The 20,345-nt window shown below is 39.7% G+C and overlaps 1 protein-coding gene across 1 annotated transcript in view; it reads right to left on the bottom strand.

The window, feature by feature from the left end:
• The window catches only part of LOC140324537 (putative N-acetylated-alpha-linked acidic dipeptidase), a 32,313-nt gene extending 15,940 nt beyond the window's left edge, over window positions 1-16,373 (bottom strand). Inside the window, exons 1-5 of the mRNA XM_072402525.1 lie at window positions 16,029-16,373; window positions 9,991-10,097; window positions 7,385-7,386; window positions 4,554-4,740; window positions 304-405 (exon numbers count right to left, since the gene is read on the bottom strand). Of these exons, the coding sequence (XP_072258626.1) occupies window positions 304-405; window positions 4,554-4,740; window positions 7,385-7,386; window positions 9,991-10,097; window positions 16,029-16,152 (522 nt within the window). The 5' untranslated portion in view covers window positions 16,153-16,373. The remainder of the gene's footprint in view (window positions 1-303; window positions 406-4,553; window positions 4,741-7,384; window positions 7,387-9,990; window positions 10,098-16,028) is intronic.
• Between the last annotated feature and the right edge of the window lie 3,972 nt (window positions 16,374-20,345).

Raw genomic sequence — 20,345 nt, 5'->3', positions numbered from 1 at the left:
CGGTGCAGAGGGAGCGCTAGGTGCCGACATCTTTTAAATAGGAAGGTTGTCTGAGTTTAGGTACGCTTTAACCCCATTGAGAATCTTTGGGATGAGCCGGAGAAGACTTTACACAGAGCTCCATCTCTCCAATACCCACTACAAGATCTTGGCCAATCACTGGATGGAGATAAATGCTGTGACATTGTATAGGCTTTTCCAAACAATACCATGGCGCTCCAATAAAATATTATGATTGAGTGACTTTTTTGGGCAGTGTAGATTTCTAAACTTCAGAAATATACAAAATCAAAAACAGCTCACCTCTGGGGTTCCAGCGGCTGAGTAGGCATTGTATGGAGGGACAACGTTGGTTATATTCTCATATCCAGCAGGATCCGGCTCACGCAAGGACGTATTCGTCAACTAGACAAGATCAAATGCAAACAAAGAATCAGAAACAAGAGGAATAGATTTACTCTAAACACAAAGTAATTTATTTGTGAATAGTTAAAGTGTATCTAAAACCAAAACCAAATATTTAATATATTGCAGGATACCAATCCTTACATGTCAAGCTTGCATTGATTTTTCAAGCATTTTTTACCCTTTTGTGTTGACCTGCTGATCCTGCAAGTAAAATCTCCTGCCCTAGGGTGACAACGCTTACTGACTATATGTATGGAGAAGAAGTGTTGTCACCCTAGCCTGCTTCCAATTTATACTACAAACACCTTTCCCCTCCATCATTTCCAATAACTTGTAGTTTAAAGAGGATAGCTGTGAACACTTGTAACACTATTTCAGTAGTTCATAACATGTCAGGAAATGTCTCTGAAGGTCAACACATTTTTTACTGTACTCGCAGAAAATAAAAATTATTGGAGCCAGCCATCACATAAGGACATATAAATTGCAGTGTAATCATTTTATGTTCTAGTTTTTTAGACTTTCATTTAAAGTCCAAACCTATACTCTCCTACGCAATGTGCATTCCTATTGGTCCAAAACTCATGGACAGCTCTATCAACCAACAGGATGGATCGGTAGTAGTAGAGGGAGGTGAGTCAACGCCCTAGAGGGGCCTGCACTAGAAGCAATTGCACATTTGGTGCTGGTTTGCAGTACTTCTTACATCTGCATTGTGGGTGGGCCCGCAATTTCTTCTTGCATTGTAGGGGATTATGACATAAGTGCTAGAAATAGCCCCTTAGAGTGTCTCATGGAAGAAACTGGAGATTACTGGTTGCAAGGAGGAGAAGTTTGCAACAGCAGAAGAAAAAAGTACATTTTTAACCCGCAGGCCTAAGTGAGCATTTACCCCTTTCAGTATAAGGGTAGCCCCACTCTAACAGAAGTTTTTATAAACTCCTGGAGTTAAGATTTAAATGTAAGTATTCATTATTATATATTTGTTCAGATTGCTCCTGCTGTGGTTTTTCCCCAGTTGAGATTTCTCCTTTATCTCCTACTTATGTTATAGGAATGTTAATTAGAAAATATGCCCAGTCGGCGTTTTGTGTTTAATGGAACTTAGTGAAATCAAAATAAAGACTTTTAGACCTTGTCCAGCCACTATCCATCAATGTGGCTAAATATATCGTCTGCATTTATCTCTTTGGTGATTAATTGTAAAAGTCACATTTAAAAAGGTCAATGGAATAATGACATCCATTGGAGAAATTATCATAAGGAAAGTTAACCATTGTGATGTTTGGCTAAGGGAGCTTCAGATGAACGTCCCACTCATCTGGGGGGGGGGCACCTCTTAATCTGTGTCTTGGGCATAGTGGAGAGAATTTAGTTCACCTTGTGTACATATTGGGAATGTATAGCAATTGAAGGCATTCTAAAACTAACATTTTGCATAAACCAGAAATATTTGATAGTAGCAAGTTCCAACACGTTTTTGTGCATTACTGCTGCTTGTTATACCCTGGGAGCCACTGAAAATATATTATGAATGGTATGCAAATGCTGACTTTGTACCAAGTCAGAGCCTAAGGAAGCTCCCCGCAACATAGTGAAGTCAACTTATTGTATTGTAGGACTGAGAGTTTGCAGATCGTCAACTTGGAACCAACCCAGCATTTGCATGTTATTATACCCCAGGTATAGGAGCCTTTGGTGGTATGGAACAGCACAGATTTAACAACTGGATAGCATATATTAGTACTGGAAACTTAATTTAAAGGACAACTGTGTCCTTTGCAACAATCCCTTAAATACCTCTCAATGCATCCCACTAGGATAAACTTTACCTTCTTCCCGGATCCAACTAATTTCACTGTGTGGCCCCCTTGGAGCTGCACAGCTTTGCACTTAAAACATCCCCTGTTCTGCATATGCACCAGCAACTACTATAATTCCTATGGGAATGTTGTGTTCCGAGTGTCTGATGGAGGCCACCATGACTATGGCTTTCCTATAGGGATGTATGGAGCACATGTATAGCACATAGCGGCTGTTTTGTGACCAAGGAGGTCACTCTGTAAGGATCGCTGCATTGGGAATGAAACTGATTGATTGTTCTAGTGAGAAGCACTTTAAAATAGGAGGAATTAGCTAACGGACAATTGTGTAAAAGGTACGGTTATTCCTGGAATATTGCATTTTCTTAGCCAAGAATTATTGGACAAATGCAATTGCTCACATTTTGTAATTTGCATTTCATGCTCATTAAAAATTGCTGTTCCACTGGAATCCAAAACTTTGTACACACATCAGATAATTATCACAGAAGACAAGGAAAATCTGACATGTGTACAGCAGGCCCCTGATGTCATCAGTCCACCACGTTGGATTGATGAATAACCAATACAGAACGACTGCTGCTGACTCGTATGGAGAGCACAGAGAGGTACGGCTTGCTTGTCCGACCTCCTCCTTCTCCATAGAACAGAACAGCACTGTACAGAGCTAGTTCATTCATCTGTCACAGGAAACAATCACAAAAGATCATTTCCAGTGACAATCATCTACTGTCCATCGGACAGGGCTCAAAGCCAATTATGACTTTGTAAATTGTTCTAATGGCTGTGGGACAATAAAGCCAAATTCATACAATAAATAGGAAGGCAGGGAAAAGTCATGTGCTTGGTCTTGTCTTCAATCACAAAGTTTTCTTTGGGGTATTTTACCACAACTCATCTGCTCGAAAGCACAGCGCATGCCCAGTAATAAAAACTTGTATGTGAGGGGGTGCTGAGAAGTTCCAGGCTTTGCCCCCTTCCAGATGAAATAGAAAAATGAGTGTGGGGGCATATGACAGCATAATATCTTAGTATGTAACTGTGCAAATATCAGGTATTTACGATTCTTAAAACTGTTTTTTCTTTTAGTGGGAAGCCGTGATGACAGAGGCACAAGCAAGTTTCAGGTTGTTGGGAGTTACGGGCGGTCATGAAGTTTTTGTTTTTCCAGGGAATGTCAGCAAAGGACATTCACACAGAGATGTCACAAACACTGGGGGAGAAGTGTCCTTACTACAGCACTGTCAAAACCTGGATATCTCGTTTCAAGACTGGGCATTTCACGGTTGAAGATGAGCCCTGCAGTGGGCGCCCCCAACCTCAACTGACCCGGCAACCTGGGATGCTGTCCATGAGCTAAATATTGAGGACCAGTGAATATCCGCAAAAAAAAAAAAAAAACACTATCCTAGACATGCTCAAGCTTTCAGCAAAGCGAGTGCTGAAATGTTTGAACAGTGATCAGAAGAAAGAACAAGTTAAAGCATCCAAAGCCATTTTGGCCCATTTTGAAGCTGCACAGGAATTTTTGGCTACGTTAGTGACTGAGGATGAAACCTGGCTCCACATCTATGATCCTAAAACCAAGGAACAGTCAAGGGAATGACGCCACAGTGGGTCCTCACGACCGAAGAAGTTCCGAATCCAGAAATCGGCAAAAAAAAGTCATGGTGTCCGTTTTCTGGGACAAAGACTGTATTCTGTTGGAGAACTACCTACCTCAGGGCTCTAGTATCACCAGACAATTTTATGGTAACCTCCTGGACCAGCTGAAAAAGGCAATTAAGACGAAACACCGTGGAAAGTTGACCAATGGGATCCTTTTTTTGCAGGCCAATGCACCTGCACACACGTCAAGAGTTGTGGGTGCCAAATTGAACACCCTGGGTTTCCAAATGGTTCACCATCCCCCCAACTCACCTGACCTGGCCCCTTTGGACTGTTATCTGTTCCTGAATTTAAAGAAACACCTGAAGGGGCAACATTTTGAGGACATTTCTGACGTCAAAGATGCTGCTGAGAGCTGGTTTGCGGCCCAACCAAAGAACTTTTATTTGAAGGGTCTAGAAAAGCTGAAACTACACTGTACCAAGTGCATCAGTCTCAGGAGGGAATATGTTGAATATATGTGTTATTTCATAACTCTGGCTCTCCTCTTTCTGGGCAAAGCTAGGAACTTCTCAGCACCCCGTCGTATTGCCACACTTAATATGTTCTGGTCTGCAAACATAACATGCTTGGCTTACTTCTGGAGCTATCCCTCTTTATATACAAAGACCTTTATATCTATAACACCATGCTCAGTCTTCCTGCGCACTTTACCTCTGTGCCATGCTCATCAATGATGGAGATATAGTTGGGTTCTGCTTCATTTGGGTATGACAAGAGAATGTCATAGGGTGCTAATTCCACTTTATCCAATCCATATTCCTTCCACTGGGCTTGGATTTGCTTGGCCAGAAGAAAGTTCTCCTCCGTACCGGCTAAGTGGGGAACACGGGTGAAATTGCTGAAATAAAAAAGTTCTCAAGTTTGGTAATTGTTTTTATTATTTAACACTATTATCATCATTACAATAAAACATTGACAAGGATTGAAAATACAATGCACGTGACAAGTACAAGTTGATTTAGGAAACAAGTTTTTTAAGAGATTATCTTATAAAATGGATTAGGGGTGTGGGACCAGGGTCCACAAATTCAAGGCTCTTTTGTCTGGTTAGACGTTAATATTAAACAATAATCAGATATAAATTAGACACACATTAATAATAAATCATTAAATATATTTTTTAAATGCAAGTAGTGTCAAGGGAGAAGAAAACTCCTCTGTCACCACCCTTTCACGAAAGGATCTACATCATCTTTCTTAAAGGTCCATTCTCTGCTCCAGACTTCTATGCCTGAGGAGGGAGAAGATTGGGTGAAAAAAGACTTTCATGCTAGGGGAGCCTGCAAGCTTTTTACAGCTTAGGACCTCTTTAGGATTTCCTCTACAGAGGACCTGTACACATAACTGCCAGGGATGGAATAAAGGGGCATACAATAGATTGACAATAGAGTGACAGCTTTTATTTCAGTGTAGGTGCTGATATCATATGCAACATAAAGCAGCCCAGCAACAGTCTCAGGGCTTTGAGAGGTCTACTTAGGTCTTTACAGGTAACCTATATATATAAAATACATAAAATACACATGTAATTATCGTAATAGTGAATGATCTGGTAACAAAGCCTTAGAGACCATCCTTGCGCTCCTTTCTCGGGCGATTTAGAATTCCTGATTCATGCCTAATGGAAAGACAGAAGCTAGGTATTAATGACCTGAGCAATGGGCAGTTTGTGCCACTCAGGTCAGTTTAGGTGACACCAGTGGTCTTTTTGGCCATCTCCTAGGGCTGCATTCTTCCCACTGGCCAAGAGGCATTCATTTTTTAGACCACCACACCAATGTATATAATGTATATAATGTATATAATGCTGTGGATGTGGTGATTATGGTAGGGTTTCCTGAAGTTCTTTCAGGAGATCCTCCCATGTTAAAATTGGCGTAGAAATGTACAAAAAGGACTTAAAAAAACAAGGAAAATTGTCCTTTGTTTAATAATGAATAGATCAGAATTTTTAAAAGAGAAAGTTGAATACATCGGTCCTGTGGTTCACCGTATCCCCACCCTATGATAGGGGTAGAATATTGTACACTCGTGTTCCTCTTTTTGGGCCTTCCAAGGAAGGAGTTACTAATCGGAAAACCAATTGCATCATTCAGTATAACACGAATTTGGCAGCGTATCTGCTCCTGTATACACGCTTTAATTGCCCCTTGACCCTCACCTGCAGTGAATAGAGTCGTCCATTATTCATTCTCAAAGAAAATCATTATTTATTAGTAAAGGACAACTAATGGCATTCTACATGCCCTGACCTCAGAATAAGGTTGCATTGCTTGATGATATATTCATCTCACCCAGCTCATTTACCAGCATTAATTGCTAGTCTGGTTCAGTTAGTCATCAACTGCATGACGGTTAATAATTACAGCTAAGGTGGCCTGACTCACATCGAACAAAGTGTTACTGGTAATTATGAGATATTAGGAGATTTGCTCTCATTAAACATAACAGACACACATGTAACAATTAGATTTATTTCTTGTTTTGTATTCTAATCATCTTTCTACATTCCTGAATAAAGTTTATGGGATAAATGAAATTGTAGTTATTAAGGAAACATTTTTACAAAATGTAAAGCGTATATGAGCCTTTTTGTTCTATTTTGATTGTAGTAAAACGTTTATCTATGTACTGTATTTATAAAACAGGAAATATGACATTCTCTTAAACATTCTCTAGTGGAGAATGAACTCTTGCCATTGAAACACAAAGACCTGGAAGATTCTCCATCAGGGAATGTTTGAAGGAATGTCAGATTCTATGCTTTATAAATAGAGCCCTATGTTCACTTTGGGGAGATTTTCTCTATTTTCCATGTTATAGGGAAGAGAGATTCCAAGAGAATCTGCTACCTATAGCTACAGCAGACCACATGGCTGTAGAGAGGTCCAGCAGCCCAAGATATATGTACATTGTACAAAATAATCCACTCCAAAAACGGCAAATAATTTTGGATAAAACCAACGTATACAGTTTTTTTATCAGGTTTCTACTGATGCATCTATGCATTGCTAATGTGTTACTTATTCATTAAGAATAGTATGTAAGGTCCGTTAGAGGGACCAAGCCCTTGTAATTGATGTTGACCCAACATTTTTTTATCATAGAGCAAACCATAAGATAATGTTCTCATTTTAGGGAACTCCTGCTAATACGTATTATATCTACAGCTCATGGTAGCACATCTACACTGGTTGTCAGTAAGGCAATAGTCCTTTTAGTAGAAAGAATGCCAATTTCAGTGGTGGTCAGCATAGTCCTTGCATCCATTGGGGGACTGACAGAAGAATGCTGATTACACTGGTGGTCCTTAGGAAGAATGTCCCTCTCATAAACAGCTTTCATGATAATTGGTTTCAGTGGTTACTCATCTGAGAAATAAGGAGAAACTCCACTGGTTTGCTCGCTTCCTTTACTTTGTGGCATTGGTGCCAGAATTATACAGTCACTATCAAGTTGGATGTCAATCTACCATTGCTAACTGCTAAGGGAATCCCTAACAACCTCCAGAGCAGCCATTCTGGGGTTACTTAAGATGTTGCCAAGGGTTCTTTGAGCTATGACCCACTGTCCTTCCATCTAATGTTAGCTCCATTAATAGGGGTCTCGTGCGAAAAGCATGATTTCAAAGATTTGGGCTTGTCTATGGGGATTGAATTTCAACCACCATAGTAAGAGTATGTTGGCAGGGGTTCCATAAGATCTAAACCTTATTTTAAGGGTTCCTCAAGGAATAAAACATTTGAGAAAAGCTGCCATGAAAGAAACCTGCTTGAGAAAAGGCGATATAGTTCCTCACTACAATGCTGGATTCAGATATGCCTTCAGTATTGTACATATCTCCTTAAACAATGATCTGGACTGTGGAAATATTGCTTATTGGAATTATTATTAATATTATTATTATTAAACAGGATTTATATAGCGCCAACATATTATGCAGCACTGTACAATAAATAGGGAATACCCCATTTAATAAATTACTAGGCAAATATTACTCCATTAAGGGGGTCAAGTATTTCTAGAGTCAGCAGTCATTTGAAGACATTTGGCTCAAAAATGTACTTAGTCAATGTTTTAACTTTATGGCATTGTTGCGCAAAATGCACTAGCTTACCCTTTTGAATGATGTATAAGATTGCACTGGCCCTTGGCAAGCAAATTATAAACCTTTGAGTCAGATAAGAGTTTTAAATGCCCATAAAATCAAGTTTTCTATTTATTTGAAATTCTGCTGTAAGAAGCCATTGACACCTACCAACATTTTGATACCCATCTTTACTGCATTCATATGTTTGCTGACAAAAAATGGAAACTCAGTAAGGTTGTTCCATTTTCATCCTGTGCTATGAAAATGAATAACCAGATTGACACATTTTGAACTACCCTCATTCTTCCTGCAGAACTGCCTATTCAAAAGTCATTGCTCCAAAGGAAATTAGTCTTGTAAAAATACCCAGATAGGTTGTGCTTAAATCCTTGTCATTCATATTGTATATATAAGTAGATTGGTATGTTTCTGTTTCCTAGACAGAGCTTTACTTTAGGCTTCACAATGTTAAATATTGTTTCCATTGTCTAATACAAGCCACACAGTATACTGATCCTCGTTTCCCCAAATACCAGACATACAACTACTTTGTGATCATTCTGAGTCTCTATAAAGGAATAAAAAATGCTTTTCATATTGATTCATTTAAACACAGCAGTATATGGTGCCAGTATTAAGTTCAATCCATCACATTCAGGAAACTAACACAAAAGGTGGCATTTCTTATTTACCCTTGAGGAAAGGTCGAAAAAATGTTAGATATCCAGGAATGCCTAAATAAATTTTCAGGTTTACAGCAGGTAAATATCTGAAAGAGTTTTAGAAAAGACACTGCACTTTACATTAATGCCCATTGATACCAATAATTTAGGTTTGGTGCTCAGTGATAACAAATAGGGATGAGGGAAAATGCCTCTGGCATTCTTGCGAACTTCCAATGGTTCAGTGCAATTTTGGGGCTATTTCGCGAAACCATTGGAAGAGGAAATTCCCACAGCTGCATTCAGCACTGGGAATCTTCCTGTTTGCGATCCCCAGGGCACTAGAGGTTAATTGCCCTGGGGATCGCACACTCTTCTAAATTAATGCAGCCACAGCTGCAATCAATCAGAAAATGCCCGGGAAAGGAGAACCTTCTGACATTGTAATATAAGTATCCCTTACAAATGATACATTGGTTACAGATACAAATTTTTCATTTGTAAGAGATACTTACATTACAATGTCAGGAGGTTCTTTTGTGCTGGTCATCTTCTCAATGATTGCAGCTGTGGCTGCATTCATTGAGAAGAGTGTGCGATCCCCAGTTAATTACCCTCTAGTGCCCGGGGATCGCAGAGGATTTCCAGGGCTGCATGATGAAGCCCTGGAAATCCTCCTGTTCGTCGAGAGCTCGACCTCTCGGAGAATTAGAAGGCCATTCTTGCTTACATTTTCGGTAAGAGAGAAAGCCCTGATTCGAACCCTAATATTCTTGCTCGCTCATCCCTAATAACACACACTAATTTTGAAATTGAAAGCTTGTCCAGATTGAAATATGTGAAATGGTTTTGCTTTTTGCATGGCTTTATATGGAATCTCAAAAATGGCTCTTTTGGGGGTGATGGCTGAATGCTAGCTTCTGTATATATATACACATATATACATGTACATATACGTATCTATAGTCCTGAGAAAAGGGTTTGATTTGCATGAACCCAATGAGAGACGGTCACAATGGAAGGTTGAAACAGTGTTTGTAATATCAATTTTGCATTGGTGTTTACTGCAAACCTTGAACTTTGCATTTATTTCTAGGAAAGTTTTACTTTGATGTTTAGGATTATCTTCTTCAACCTGAAAGCCTTCAAAGTAAAATGTTCAAAAGCCTAGAATTAGTACCGCTTTAAAAGATAATTATGTCCCAGGAGAGATAAACCACCCTTCTTGTCTTGAGATGATTGGTCAATGTGTAGATTTCAGTGCCTGGATATTGCTGGGACAATATCAAAGCACCCATTGGTCAGAAATAGCTTTGGGGGACCTTGGAGTTGTTGCAATGTAAGCTTTAATATTTTCTGCCTTCATTTCATCCCAGAATGATTTTCTCATGCTCTGCACTTCTGGAGTAACTCTTGAATGCCCAGAGGGTTTTGCAAACCATCCTATTTGGGGAGATATTAAGGCATACAAAAAAATAAGGCATTATACATTATTTATTATTATTTTTATTATTAATAATATAAAGTATTTATATAGAGCCAACATTTTACACAGTGCTTTACAAAGTCCATAGTCATGTCACTAGGTGTCCCTCAAATGGGTTCACAATACAATGTCCCTATCATAGTCATATGTCATTAACACAGACTAGGGTCAGTTTTGGGGGGAAGTCAATTACCCTAACTGCATGTTTTTGGAATGTGGAAAGAAACCGGAGCATCTGGAGGAAACCCACGCAAACACAGGGAGAATATACAAACTCCTTGCAGATAGCGTCCTGGCCGAGAGTGCTAACCTGTACATGATAAAGAAATGCAGCGGTCAATGCTACGTGAGCCATGTGATTGCTACTTGTCATTTTTACCAACGATACCAAAGCTGCTTCCAAAATCTCAATCCTTGCCCATGTAATTGGCTCACTACCTAGCTACCTACCTGGCTTACTGAATGTGTGCACTCAGCTATGTCACAATTTTTCAAACAGTAACCACATGCCCTTATGGAAACTGCACAACAGATGCTTTCCAAAAATGGTTCCTAATTGCTCTATTTCAGTGGGAGATGTTGGGACCATGATTGAGGCCGTGGCAGAGGATTACTATGGGTCTGAAATGACCCTTACTCCAGATGTCTGCACAGAACTTGAAGCAGAATATCAGGTATTATCTGCAGTGTGCAGAGACTCAGTGTAGTGATCCTTACACTTTTGGTGATATACTGGTAACATTTATAGGATATGGATTGTTCCTTTTGATAAAATGCCAAAACTGACCATAAAGTTCATGGCAACCCACCCACTCAATACACTGTTTAAAGTATAATTAGGTCAAACTTTGAGTTAAGTTTTGGATAGGATTGACATTGAAGTTCATGATGGCTTGCAACAACCTTCAGGGGTATGCCACACCGAGTTTGGCAAAGTTAACATCCAATTAGCTTATAAAAAAAGGCTTCACTGGTTGGCGAACGTTCAATATATTGCAATAAATGCCCATATCCCAAATATAGACCAAATCGATATGTGCAGAGAAACTGGACTTCACCATTATATATAAAACTCTTAAAATATTTTATTGGTACATCATATTAAAAAAGTAAAGTAGGAGACATTGATTTTTGCAGTTACCCAGAATGGAAACCACTGTGTCCCTATATTGCAATATACAGACATACATCTACTTTTACATAAAAGTATAAACATAAATACATAGTTGAAACATTATAGCAAGTTTCACAAGAAGTGCCAGTGTATCATTGACGCGTTTCGTGGTGTAACACCACTTCTTCAGGATGAGGCTAAATGAGACTAGTAAATATAATGATACGGCATAAAATCAAATTCCAGTATCCCTTTCCAAGGGCCAAAGCAGGTTCACACAGGAAAGGAGCACAGAAGGGCGATGAGTGCCAATAAACAGGAAGCAGCAACCAAATGGTGAGACCAGAAGCCAAGATCAGCTCAAGTCTGCCTGGGATTGATGAAACAATCCTCCATAACATGTCCCGTGGGTTCTGCCCTGTTAGAAGCAGCCTGGGAAGCAGAAGTGCTTACAAACGCTTTATGAATAGTGGTAGTAGTATCATAAAGCGCTACTACCCCTGACAATCACCAGCCAATGGGAAAGTTGCCCATTATGTACTTAGTTACAAGCGGGGAGCAGGGTTTGTGATATCAATAGTGGCACCATTCCCACTACTGCTTAATGGGAACACATTCCGCCATTCATATTAGAACCCAGCTCTTGGCTGGTAACTAAAAGCATGAAAACACTGTTACACCCACCAGCCAGTTGGGACATTCCCAACATTTAACTTAGAAATGACCTCCTATTGGTGCTAAATTGCTTTGCAGTGAACAGGCCATCGAAGATGTTTGCCTAACCTGCACAGAACAGCACTTATTTGGATTCACCCATCAGTTTAGAGCAAAGAGGGGCTGGTTTCCCTCACATGGCTTTAACCAACTAAAACTATGGATATGCACTCTAAGGGTAAAGCAATATTTACTGAAACATTATATGGATAGTAATGGTAGTTTGCCTACTGAAATATTTACCTTAACACAAACCGAGCCCAACGAGTCTGTCTTGGCCTCTCTTTTTTCCAGGGTCTGCAAGGCTGCCATCTTTTTTCTGGGTTCTTCTTCATGTCACCCAATGCACTGTGCAGGCATGAGACCAGGTGACGAGTCTTTCCCCAAATATAAAAACAAATGGTGATCTAACTGTGAATGCCTGAGAGTGTGCAAATTTTTTTTCACATTAGAGGAAAGCCAATGATGACCAATGCCCAATCTCAGTCTTGCAGAGAATGAGCAACCCACAGCCTCCTGAGATATGTGGCGCAAGCCTCCCTCTTTACTGCCACCGCAGTAAAATCAGAAGTGGAGGGGTCCTCCCCCAAAAAAGATAAAATAAAAAAAAAACATTAAAAAAAACAAACATTTATATACATATTTATATAAAAGGAATAGGTACCCTTTTACATAAATTTAAAAATGATGATAAAAGTTCTGATTTACAAAAAATAGTTTTATTAGCCATATAAAAGTTAATGTTGTATTACGGATTACTGTAAAATTCTACCCTTGCAGTAATTTGAATCCTTTACTGCTGTTTTTATTGCTGTACACATACCAATTGTAAAGTCACTGGTTCAGAAGTGAGGGTAGTTCTTTATAACAAAGACATAGACAGCAAAAAAGTCCATTCCTAAAAACACCATAGACCATAAATACCATCATTCACTGATGAACTGAAATATCGGAAAATGGGCAGCTGGCAGGCATTGGTCTCCATTGTACTCACAGCAAAAATAGCAATGTCAGCTCAGATGATAAGAGCTATGCTTGCTGAGAGTGGTAATGCCATTTCTAACAGGTAATCCCGTTCTTGTCAGCTGACACTGGTGTGCAGATTTGTGACAATAAACATGCCATCCAGGGACAGGGCAGCAGTAAGAGAATGGCTCAATATTTACAGAACATATTCATTGTTTTCAGGGTAAACTCTAATTAGAGTAGAAAACTAACCTTGCAATAGGGCTATCCCAGCATTACATTTTTTTACCTATGGGTACTGTAAAAAGCAACTTTACTTACCCTAACTCTTACTCATTTTTGGGTTGTGGGTAGGCACTTGGTGTCCACAATATGGGCCAATTGGCTCGGCATTGTAGAGGATGATGTAAAGCCTGTGACCCCAGCACAGAGCTCCTTTTAGAAGGGTGAGCAGGGGGAACAGTCACAAAGAAGGATACCCTGGGGTATACGTTAAGTAGACTTGCTTCCTACTGTCCCTCTGGGCAAAAATGAGCATTTAACCCTTGCGTTGTTTAAGCAGCCCCACTGCAGAGGAAGTGGAGTTGGGCTTTACTGCACTTAGGCTATGTACACACGTGCAATCATTGTCCTTGGAAAGGATCTTTCACGATTCTTTCCAACGACTACACGATGCATGAACGAGTGCTGTACATACAGCTCCATTCTGCTGTATGGAGAGGGGAGGGGGAGAATGATGGAGCGGCACCCCGCTGTGCTCTCTCCCCTTCACTTCCATTACGATCGTTCATTGTTTGTCATCCATTGTCCCTGGATCTGCCATTAGGGTCGTTCAGACAAAGGACGATGAGCGCTGTATACACGCAAGATCCTCGTCCGATAAGATATTTATTGGACAAGAACAATTACATGTGTGTACATAGCCTTAGGGACATTCATCAACTTTGCAAATACAGCATCTAACCATTTAATTTCTTGTGTTACCAAAGAGAGGTCTTCATGGGACAAGGTCAGTGTAAACAGTGTTTCCATTATGTTCAGCCTGTCTGCATTCTGCATCTTTAATGTAGTTTACCAGATAAGGAAACTCCATAGGTATGACTGTTAACACATGTAAAACAAAGAACATGTAATATGTGGAGAAGGGAAATGACCCTCAGGGCCCATTTACACTAAGTTCGTCCTTTGCTGTGCTTGTAGAGTCCAATAATATGTATTAAAGCAAACTATGTAGGACCAAAACTTCTGCGAAAATTGCATAACAGTCGCATTCAAACAACTGTTACTGGTCTACTGTGCAAAAAATTCTAGTTGTCTGCCTGTCATGCAGACCCTGTCGATTAAATAATCTCCTAAACTACATACACACACCAGAAATCAGTCATACAAGATGAAAGGTCATGCTAGTCTTGGGGAAAAATCTGACAGCAGACCTCTGACGTCAATCATTAATCCGCATCACTGGATTGATGAATGTCTGATTGGGTTCAACCAATGTACACTCCTATGGAGGAGAGAATGTAGAGGTACCACATGCCTGTCCTCCTCCCTCCCCTCTCTATAGAACAGAACAGCGCTCTGTGTACAGCGCTCATTTATTTATCTGTCAATATAAACGATCATGAAAGATTACTTCCAATGACTATCCTCAGATGTTCATTTGATGTCTATACGAGGCTTTTTTTTTACATAAAATAAGTATGCAAATTATATGATTAATTGCTTCATGCTTGTTATGAATCTGGGATTAGTACTGAAGGTACTGGAAAGCCAATAAATTGGTATTTTTAGGTCAGAAATGGCAGCCTACATTTTTTTTTCATTTTGAATGAGATGGCAGCACACACAAACCATTGTAAGCTCGTCTGAGAAGGGTCCTCTCCTCTTTCTGTGTCATTGTTTGTATCTGTCCATCATTTCCAACCCGAATTTATGTACATTAAATGTTGGCACAATATAAATACTGTTTATTATTATTATTTTTATTATTGTTAATAATAATAATAATAATATTAATAATAATAAAAACAGGAAAAATAATACCTAACACTTTTTTTAATACTTTTCCACCAGAGCACTTTTCATTTAGTGCACACAATAAAACATGTAATTTAAACCTAAAAATTACATAAAACTCTCCAAATGTAATATATTTTCTAAAAAAAAAGAACCTGTAGAAAAAAAAGACAGTTGATTTAATTTTTTTATATGTGTATGTGTTATATAAAATGTTCAAATGTGTGACCTTAAAGAGGTCCATTTATCAAGCAGTAAATATGACATCATATGAGAATCAAATGCTGCCATTGAAACACAAGGGCCTGGAAGATTCCGCACCAGGGAATGTCAGAATCACTGTTTTATAAATAGACCCCAAAATGTATGTGCTACCAAGAACTTCGTTTGGAGAGCTTCACTCTGACTTCCTTTCCTACTGATGATGTTTAACTAGACAGGAAGTCAAGCAAAATCTTCAACAAGAACTGAAATGACAACCTGTCAAGGGTTCTAGCTTTCCCCCTAATATAAAAAGAGAGTGGTAGATCGCTACCCAAAGATGTACCAAAATGTTGTCAAGTGACGATCAATCTCGCTAAAGGAGTTCCTGATAACAGTAAAAACTTTACAGGGTTTCTAATTCCGCCACAAAGTTTTTAAAACTAAAAAAAAGTTTTTGCCGTGCATACACTTTATTATTATTATTATTATTATTATTATTAATAATAATAAACAGGGTTTATATAGCGCCAACATATTACGCAGCGCTGTACAATAAATAGGGGTTGCAAATAACAGACAAATACAGACAGTGATACAGGAGGAGAGGACCCTGCCCCGAAGAGCTTACAATCCCCTTGCATTGCTATATTGCCACTTCTATCATATTTCCTGTCATTTCTGACTCATTATATGGCCACCCTGACATTCTGTAAATATGATAAGCCTAAATTGGTGTATTCGCTGCAAAGGTAAAACATTTTAAAATGGAACCTTGCATTCAGTATTTGAGCCCATGTTGTAATAGTTGATGCATTTTAGGATTATCATGTATTTTAAATTTTCTTGCAATGTAATACTAGTCAGAAAAGTTTACCTATGATGAATCCCAGAAGTAGATACCCGATGGCCCCAAGGGCCAGCATGAAGAGGGTGCGGGAACTGAACCCTTTAATTCTGGTGCCCACTTCGTAGTCATCGCTGCTCAGCAGTCTCAGCATTTTCACTTCTGGCTCTCTGGATGGTGTTTATACATGGAGGCCTCACACAGGGAGGCAGAGGAGACTGCTTGCCAGCATATGAAACTCCTGCCAGACCTTGAAAAGTTAACAGCTCCAAAAGTTTATCTAATTAATGCTGGGCCCTCCCTTTCTCATAGGCATGCCTGGCTGAGCAGGTCAAAGTTCCCTGAGAAATCTCATGCATAGATTAACTTCCAGAGAGAAAAGGTATAGGGAAGCTTCTTTAAAGAGAGCTAACAAAGCAATTTTTAAGTTTTTCAGAGATTGAGGCTGGGTTCACACTTTGTATTGCGAAATAAGTTTTTAGCAGTATTGAGTCTCGCCATGGGATTTGGGGTGGGATCACAGAATGCATTCTCTTGCCTGAAAAAAGCAAAAACATTTCTGCTGGTTTTATGATTGGAAAGGCACTAGAATCGCAAGTACTTTATTTATCACTACTTTTCCTTCATATCAGTGTTTATAAAAGCAAATGCAATCATTCAGTGGTTGGGTGAAAGCTTTCCTGCACTATGAACGTTTTAGTAAAAGTGTATCCAAAAATAAAAATAATAGCAATAGTAATGTAGTGCAGTATAAAAGTCCTAAAATGGCTATATTAGTTGGAAGGCAGGATCAGCATATACTTTTGTGCTCTAATTATATGATATAATGAAGTAGTACATTTAACAGACAAACAGTAGTGAATGAGATGAGGGTCAGTGTTAGGGTACTTCTGGTCTGGGATGGTGGGGGGTACTGCTGAGCTAGGGGTTATTGCTGGGTTGGGGGGAATATTGCTGGGTGGCATACTGCTGGGTTTGGGGTTTTATTGCTGGCCTGGGGTGATTATGGCTGGGTGGCATATTGCTGGGCTGCCGAGATTATTGCTGGGCTGGGGAATCATTTTTGGGTGGCATATTGCTAGGCTGGGGGGATTATTACTGGTTTGGGGGGATTATTGCTGGGTAGAATATTGCTGGGCTGGGAGGATTATTACTGGGTGGAATATTGCTGGGCTGGGGGGGATTATTTCTGGGTTGGGGGATTATTGCTGGGTTGGGGGGATTATTGCTGGGCTGGGGAATCATTGTTGGGTGGCATATTGCTGGGCTGAGGGGAATATTACTGGTTAAGGGGGAATATTGCTGGGCAGGGGACTCTTTTGCTATGATTATTTCCGTTGTTTGTTCTCCTAACAGTTTTGGGACAGGTTACTCTTCTGAAGGTAAAGATGTCTTTTGTCTGAAATCATAATAGCTCATTTTAATGGGGCACCTTTCATACTCCACCTTGCTCTATCAAATACAAAAAAAGGGCCCATACTCTTTTTTGCTAAAACACCTGCATGGCCCAGCAAGATGCAGTCAATCTAGACTAAATTTCCCTTCAGAATCTGTTTCTGATAGCCAGTAGACTTATCAGCCGCCCCAATGTGGGGTCTCAGGTTCATATTATCTATCCAGAGACCATTTTTAGATAAGGTGGCACCACCTTAAAACATGGAGAGCAGCCTATTGTTTTAGGATTGAGTCTTTTTGAGTCCTGGAGGGCACTACGACCTTTCTAGTCCATGTGCTTTTTGAGTTCTTCCTTTATACAGACTGAAAAAGCTCTGACATACCCTTCCAACACCTAAATGCCTATTGGATTCCTTTATGTGTTGATTGGCATAAACCAAATTGCCACATTGTGGACCAGGAAACACATACCCTAACACTACCTAGCAGTGCAGAATGTTCCTGAGTTTATGAATCCTGCTGATGGGCATTTGGAAATGTTCCTTAGATTTCATTTCTTACTTGCAGGCCCAACTCTTTACCCGATTAGGGCTGCAACTTTGCTTACTCTAAGTCTCTGTCTGATTGGGTTTAACTTCTGTCAAGATATCCCAACTATGGTGGAGAACCTCCTAATAATGGAGAACAAGAAGAGAATGACGGATGAAAACTACTGACCTGTGCATGCATGGCTGTCATGTTGTTCCAGTGGTGCTACTATATTCTGAGGTGTTATGCAGTATATTTGGGCTATATGCTATTTCCAAGTCACAGCCAGCCAACCTGCATTCAAAAAATGAGGTCAACAATGGAAACCCTTATACTTTCCTTTAACTAAAGGAGAGACAGAGTTACAACTGGATTTTCCTTTAAATTACATAATGAAAAGTAGTAACTTCACAAAGTGTTAATGGAAACCACTAACTGTTCATTCCAGAGATCAGATAAAAGGATTTTAATATCATAGTGGTAGTTGACATGAGGATTTCCTTTGCTTCCCTACTAAGTAACTTAATAAGATTGCTTTTTTCTATCCATTAGGGCAAAGGACAACCATTTGTACCTTACAGAGGGTGCTAAAAATAGTTCTATAAGTTCAGGCTTCTAAATGATCAAGGACATACAGTTTTAACAAGAATAGTTGAACTATTTCAAAGCAACTTTCTGGTTTATTACATGATACGATGCCCATGTTGATGACCAGCATATAGTACTCCTTCTTGTTTTGGTTAGTAAAGGGGTATTGGGTCCTATTTACAGTTGATATAGTAATTAGGTAATACGTATGTCACAGATAATATTTATTTTTTCTACACTTTGCTGCCATCCTGATCATTTTCCAAAGCCAAAGATTGCTCATTGCTTCTAACCCTTTCTGGATTCAACCTGACAATATCTGGCCTTGGCAATCAACATTGTGGGAAGTAAGGGTAAGTATCAGATGGTCCCACATACCTTAAAGTGTCAGCATTTTTCAAAGCTATTGCATTGGATTAGAGAAGCACAGGAAGGTGTTGATAAAGTAGTTTGTCAAAGGACAGAGGCATGAAGTCTTGGAAAGCAACCAATATGTACAAGCGCACCCCGCAAAGTAATGGTTGTCTTTGCTGTAAAAGAACTTACAGGTTACATCGCTATGAAATACTTAGGCCAGTGACAGTTGGCAGAACCAAAGTACAAAATTAAGACTAAAGAAAGTGATCAAAGACAGATAGGTCAGAGCAGGCAGCAGTCAGGAATCATTGTGGTGGACAAAGTGGAGCCATCAACAGAAGTTGAGAGGACAGAAAATGGTGGTGTTGGATTTGACATCAGTGCACAGGTGGTCCCTGATCTATCTAAACTACCAGGTAGAACATGAGTGTGCCCAAACACATGAACAGGATACTTCTTGACTGGTGGAACTGGAGGACAGACAAGAATTCCAAAAATGCCTTTTGATAGGGCTCACCTAGGTTGCCATGGCCATCAGGGATGCCATTTGAGCTCCTGCCAAAGCCTTAATCATCAGCTGTCTTCTCGGATCTGTCTGATTTATCTGGGAATACTGTGCCTGCCATACTCATACAGCTTCTGTTCTCCGCTATACTGTCCCTTGTACACATGGGCCGGAGTGAGGGCTCCCAAGACAACTTTTAAGAAGTGGGCAGAAGCTGCAGAGATCGTTTTACCAAGCAACCTCATGTTACCCTGCTTTCATTTGTCTGGACTACATGAGGCCTGCCCACTGATCGATGAACTTAGGTAGTAGAGATGGAGCTTGAAGGAACCTACATAGGAAGAGGAGGAAGTCCTGGGACCAGGGGTGGGGGCAAGTATTATGGGGGGTACAGTGTTGGACAGGAAGAAGAGGGCAGCACAAGCTAGCTGGCTTAGGGGACAAAAAAAGTGTAAAGACGGCCCTGTCTTTTCTACAGATCAGACATGGGCTCCAGAGAAAGGTTGATTTTGCTGGGACATACCTGCAGAAGAATGTGGATCATCATGACCATGTAGACTCCAGATTAAGTCAGGTTTGAAGAAAATATTCTGTGACATTAATAATAACGCTATTCAGTACATGCTGTCAAGGGAAACAAGTACAGCATTTTGTTTGGATTTAGGGTCATTTAAATATTCAGATGTATGTTTTTTTTAGTACTCCAAGACTACATTTTCACACATAAAATGTTTTGCAGAAACAACTTAGGATGTGATAGTAAAGATAAAGCTTGATGGGTTTGCCCTATAATTTACACCATTTAAATTCTACACTTCTCCAATTTGGATAGAGAACTGGCTTAAAGATCGCATCCAGAGAGTTGTAATTAATGATTCATACTCTGAATAATCTAAGGTTATTAGTGGTGTACCCCAGGGTTCAGTGTTGGGACCTTTACTGTTTAACATCTTTATAAATAATATAGAGTTTGG

The sequence above is a fragment of the Pyxicephalus adspersus genome, chromosome 1 (genome assembly GCF_032062135.1).
Source record: "Pyxicephalus adspersus chromosome 1, UCB_Pads_2.0, whole genome shotgun sequence".
NCBI lineage: Eukaryota > Metazoa > Chordata > Amphibia > Anura > Pyxicephalidae > Pyxicephalus > Pyxicephalus adspersus.
This window is presented reverse-complemented; position numbering and strand designations above follow the sequence as displayed.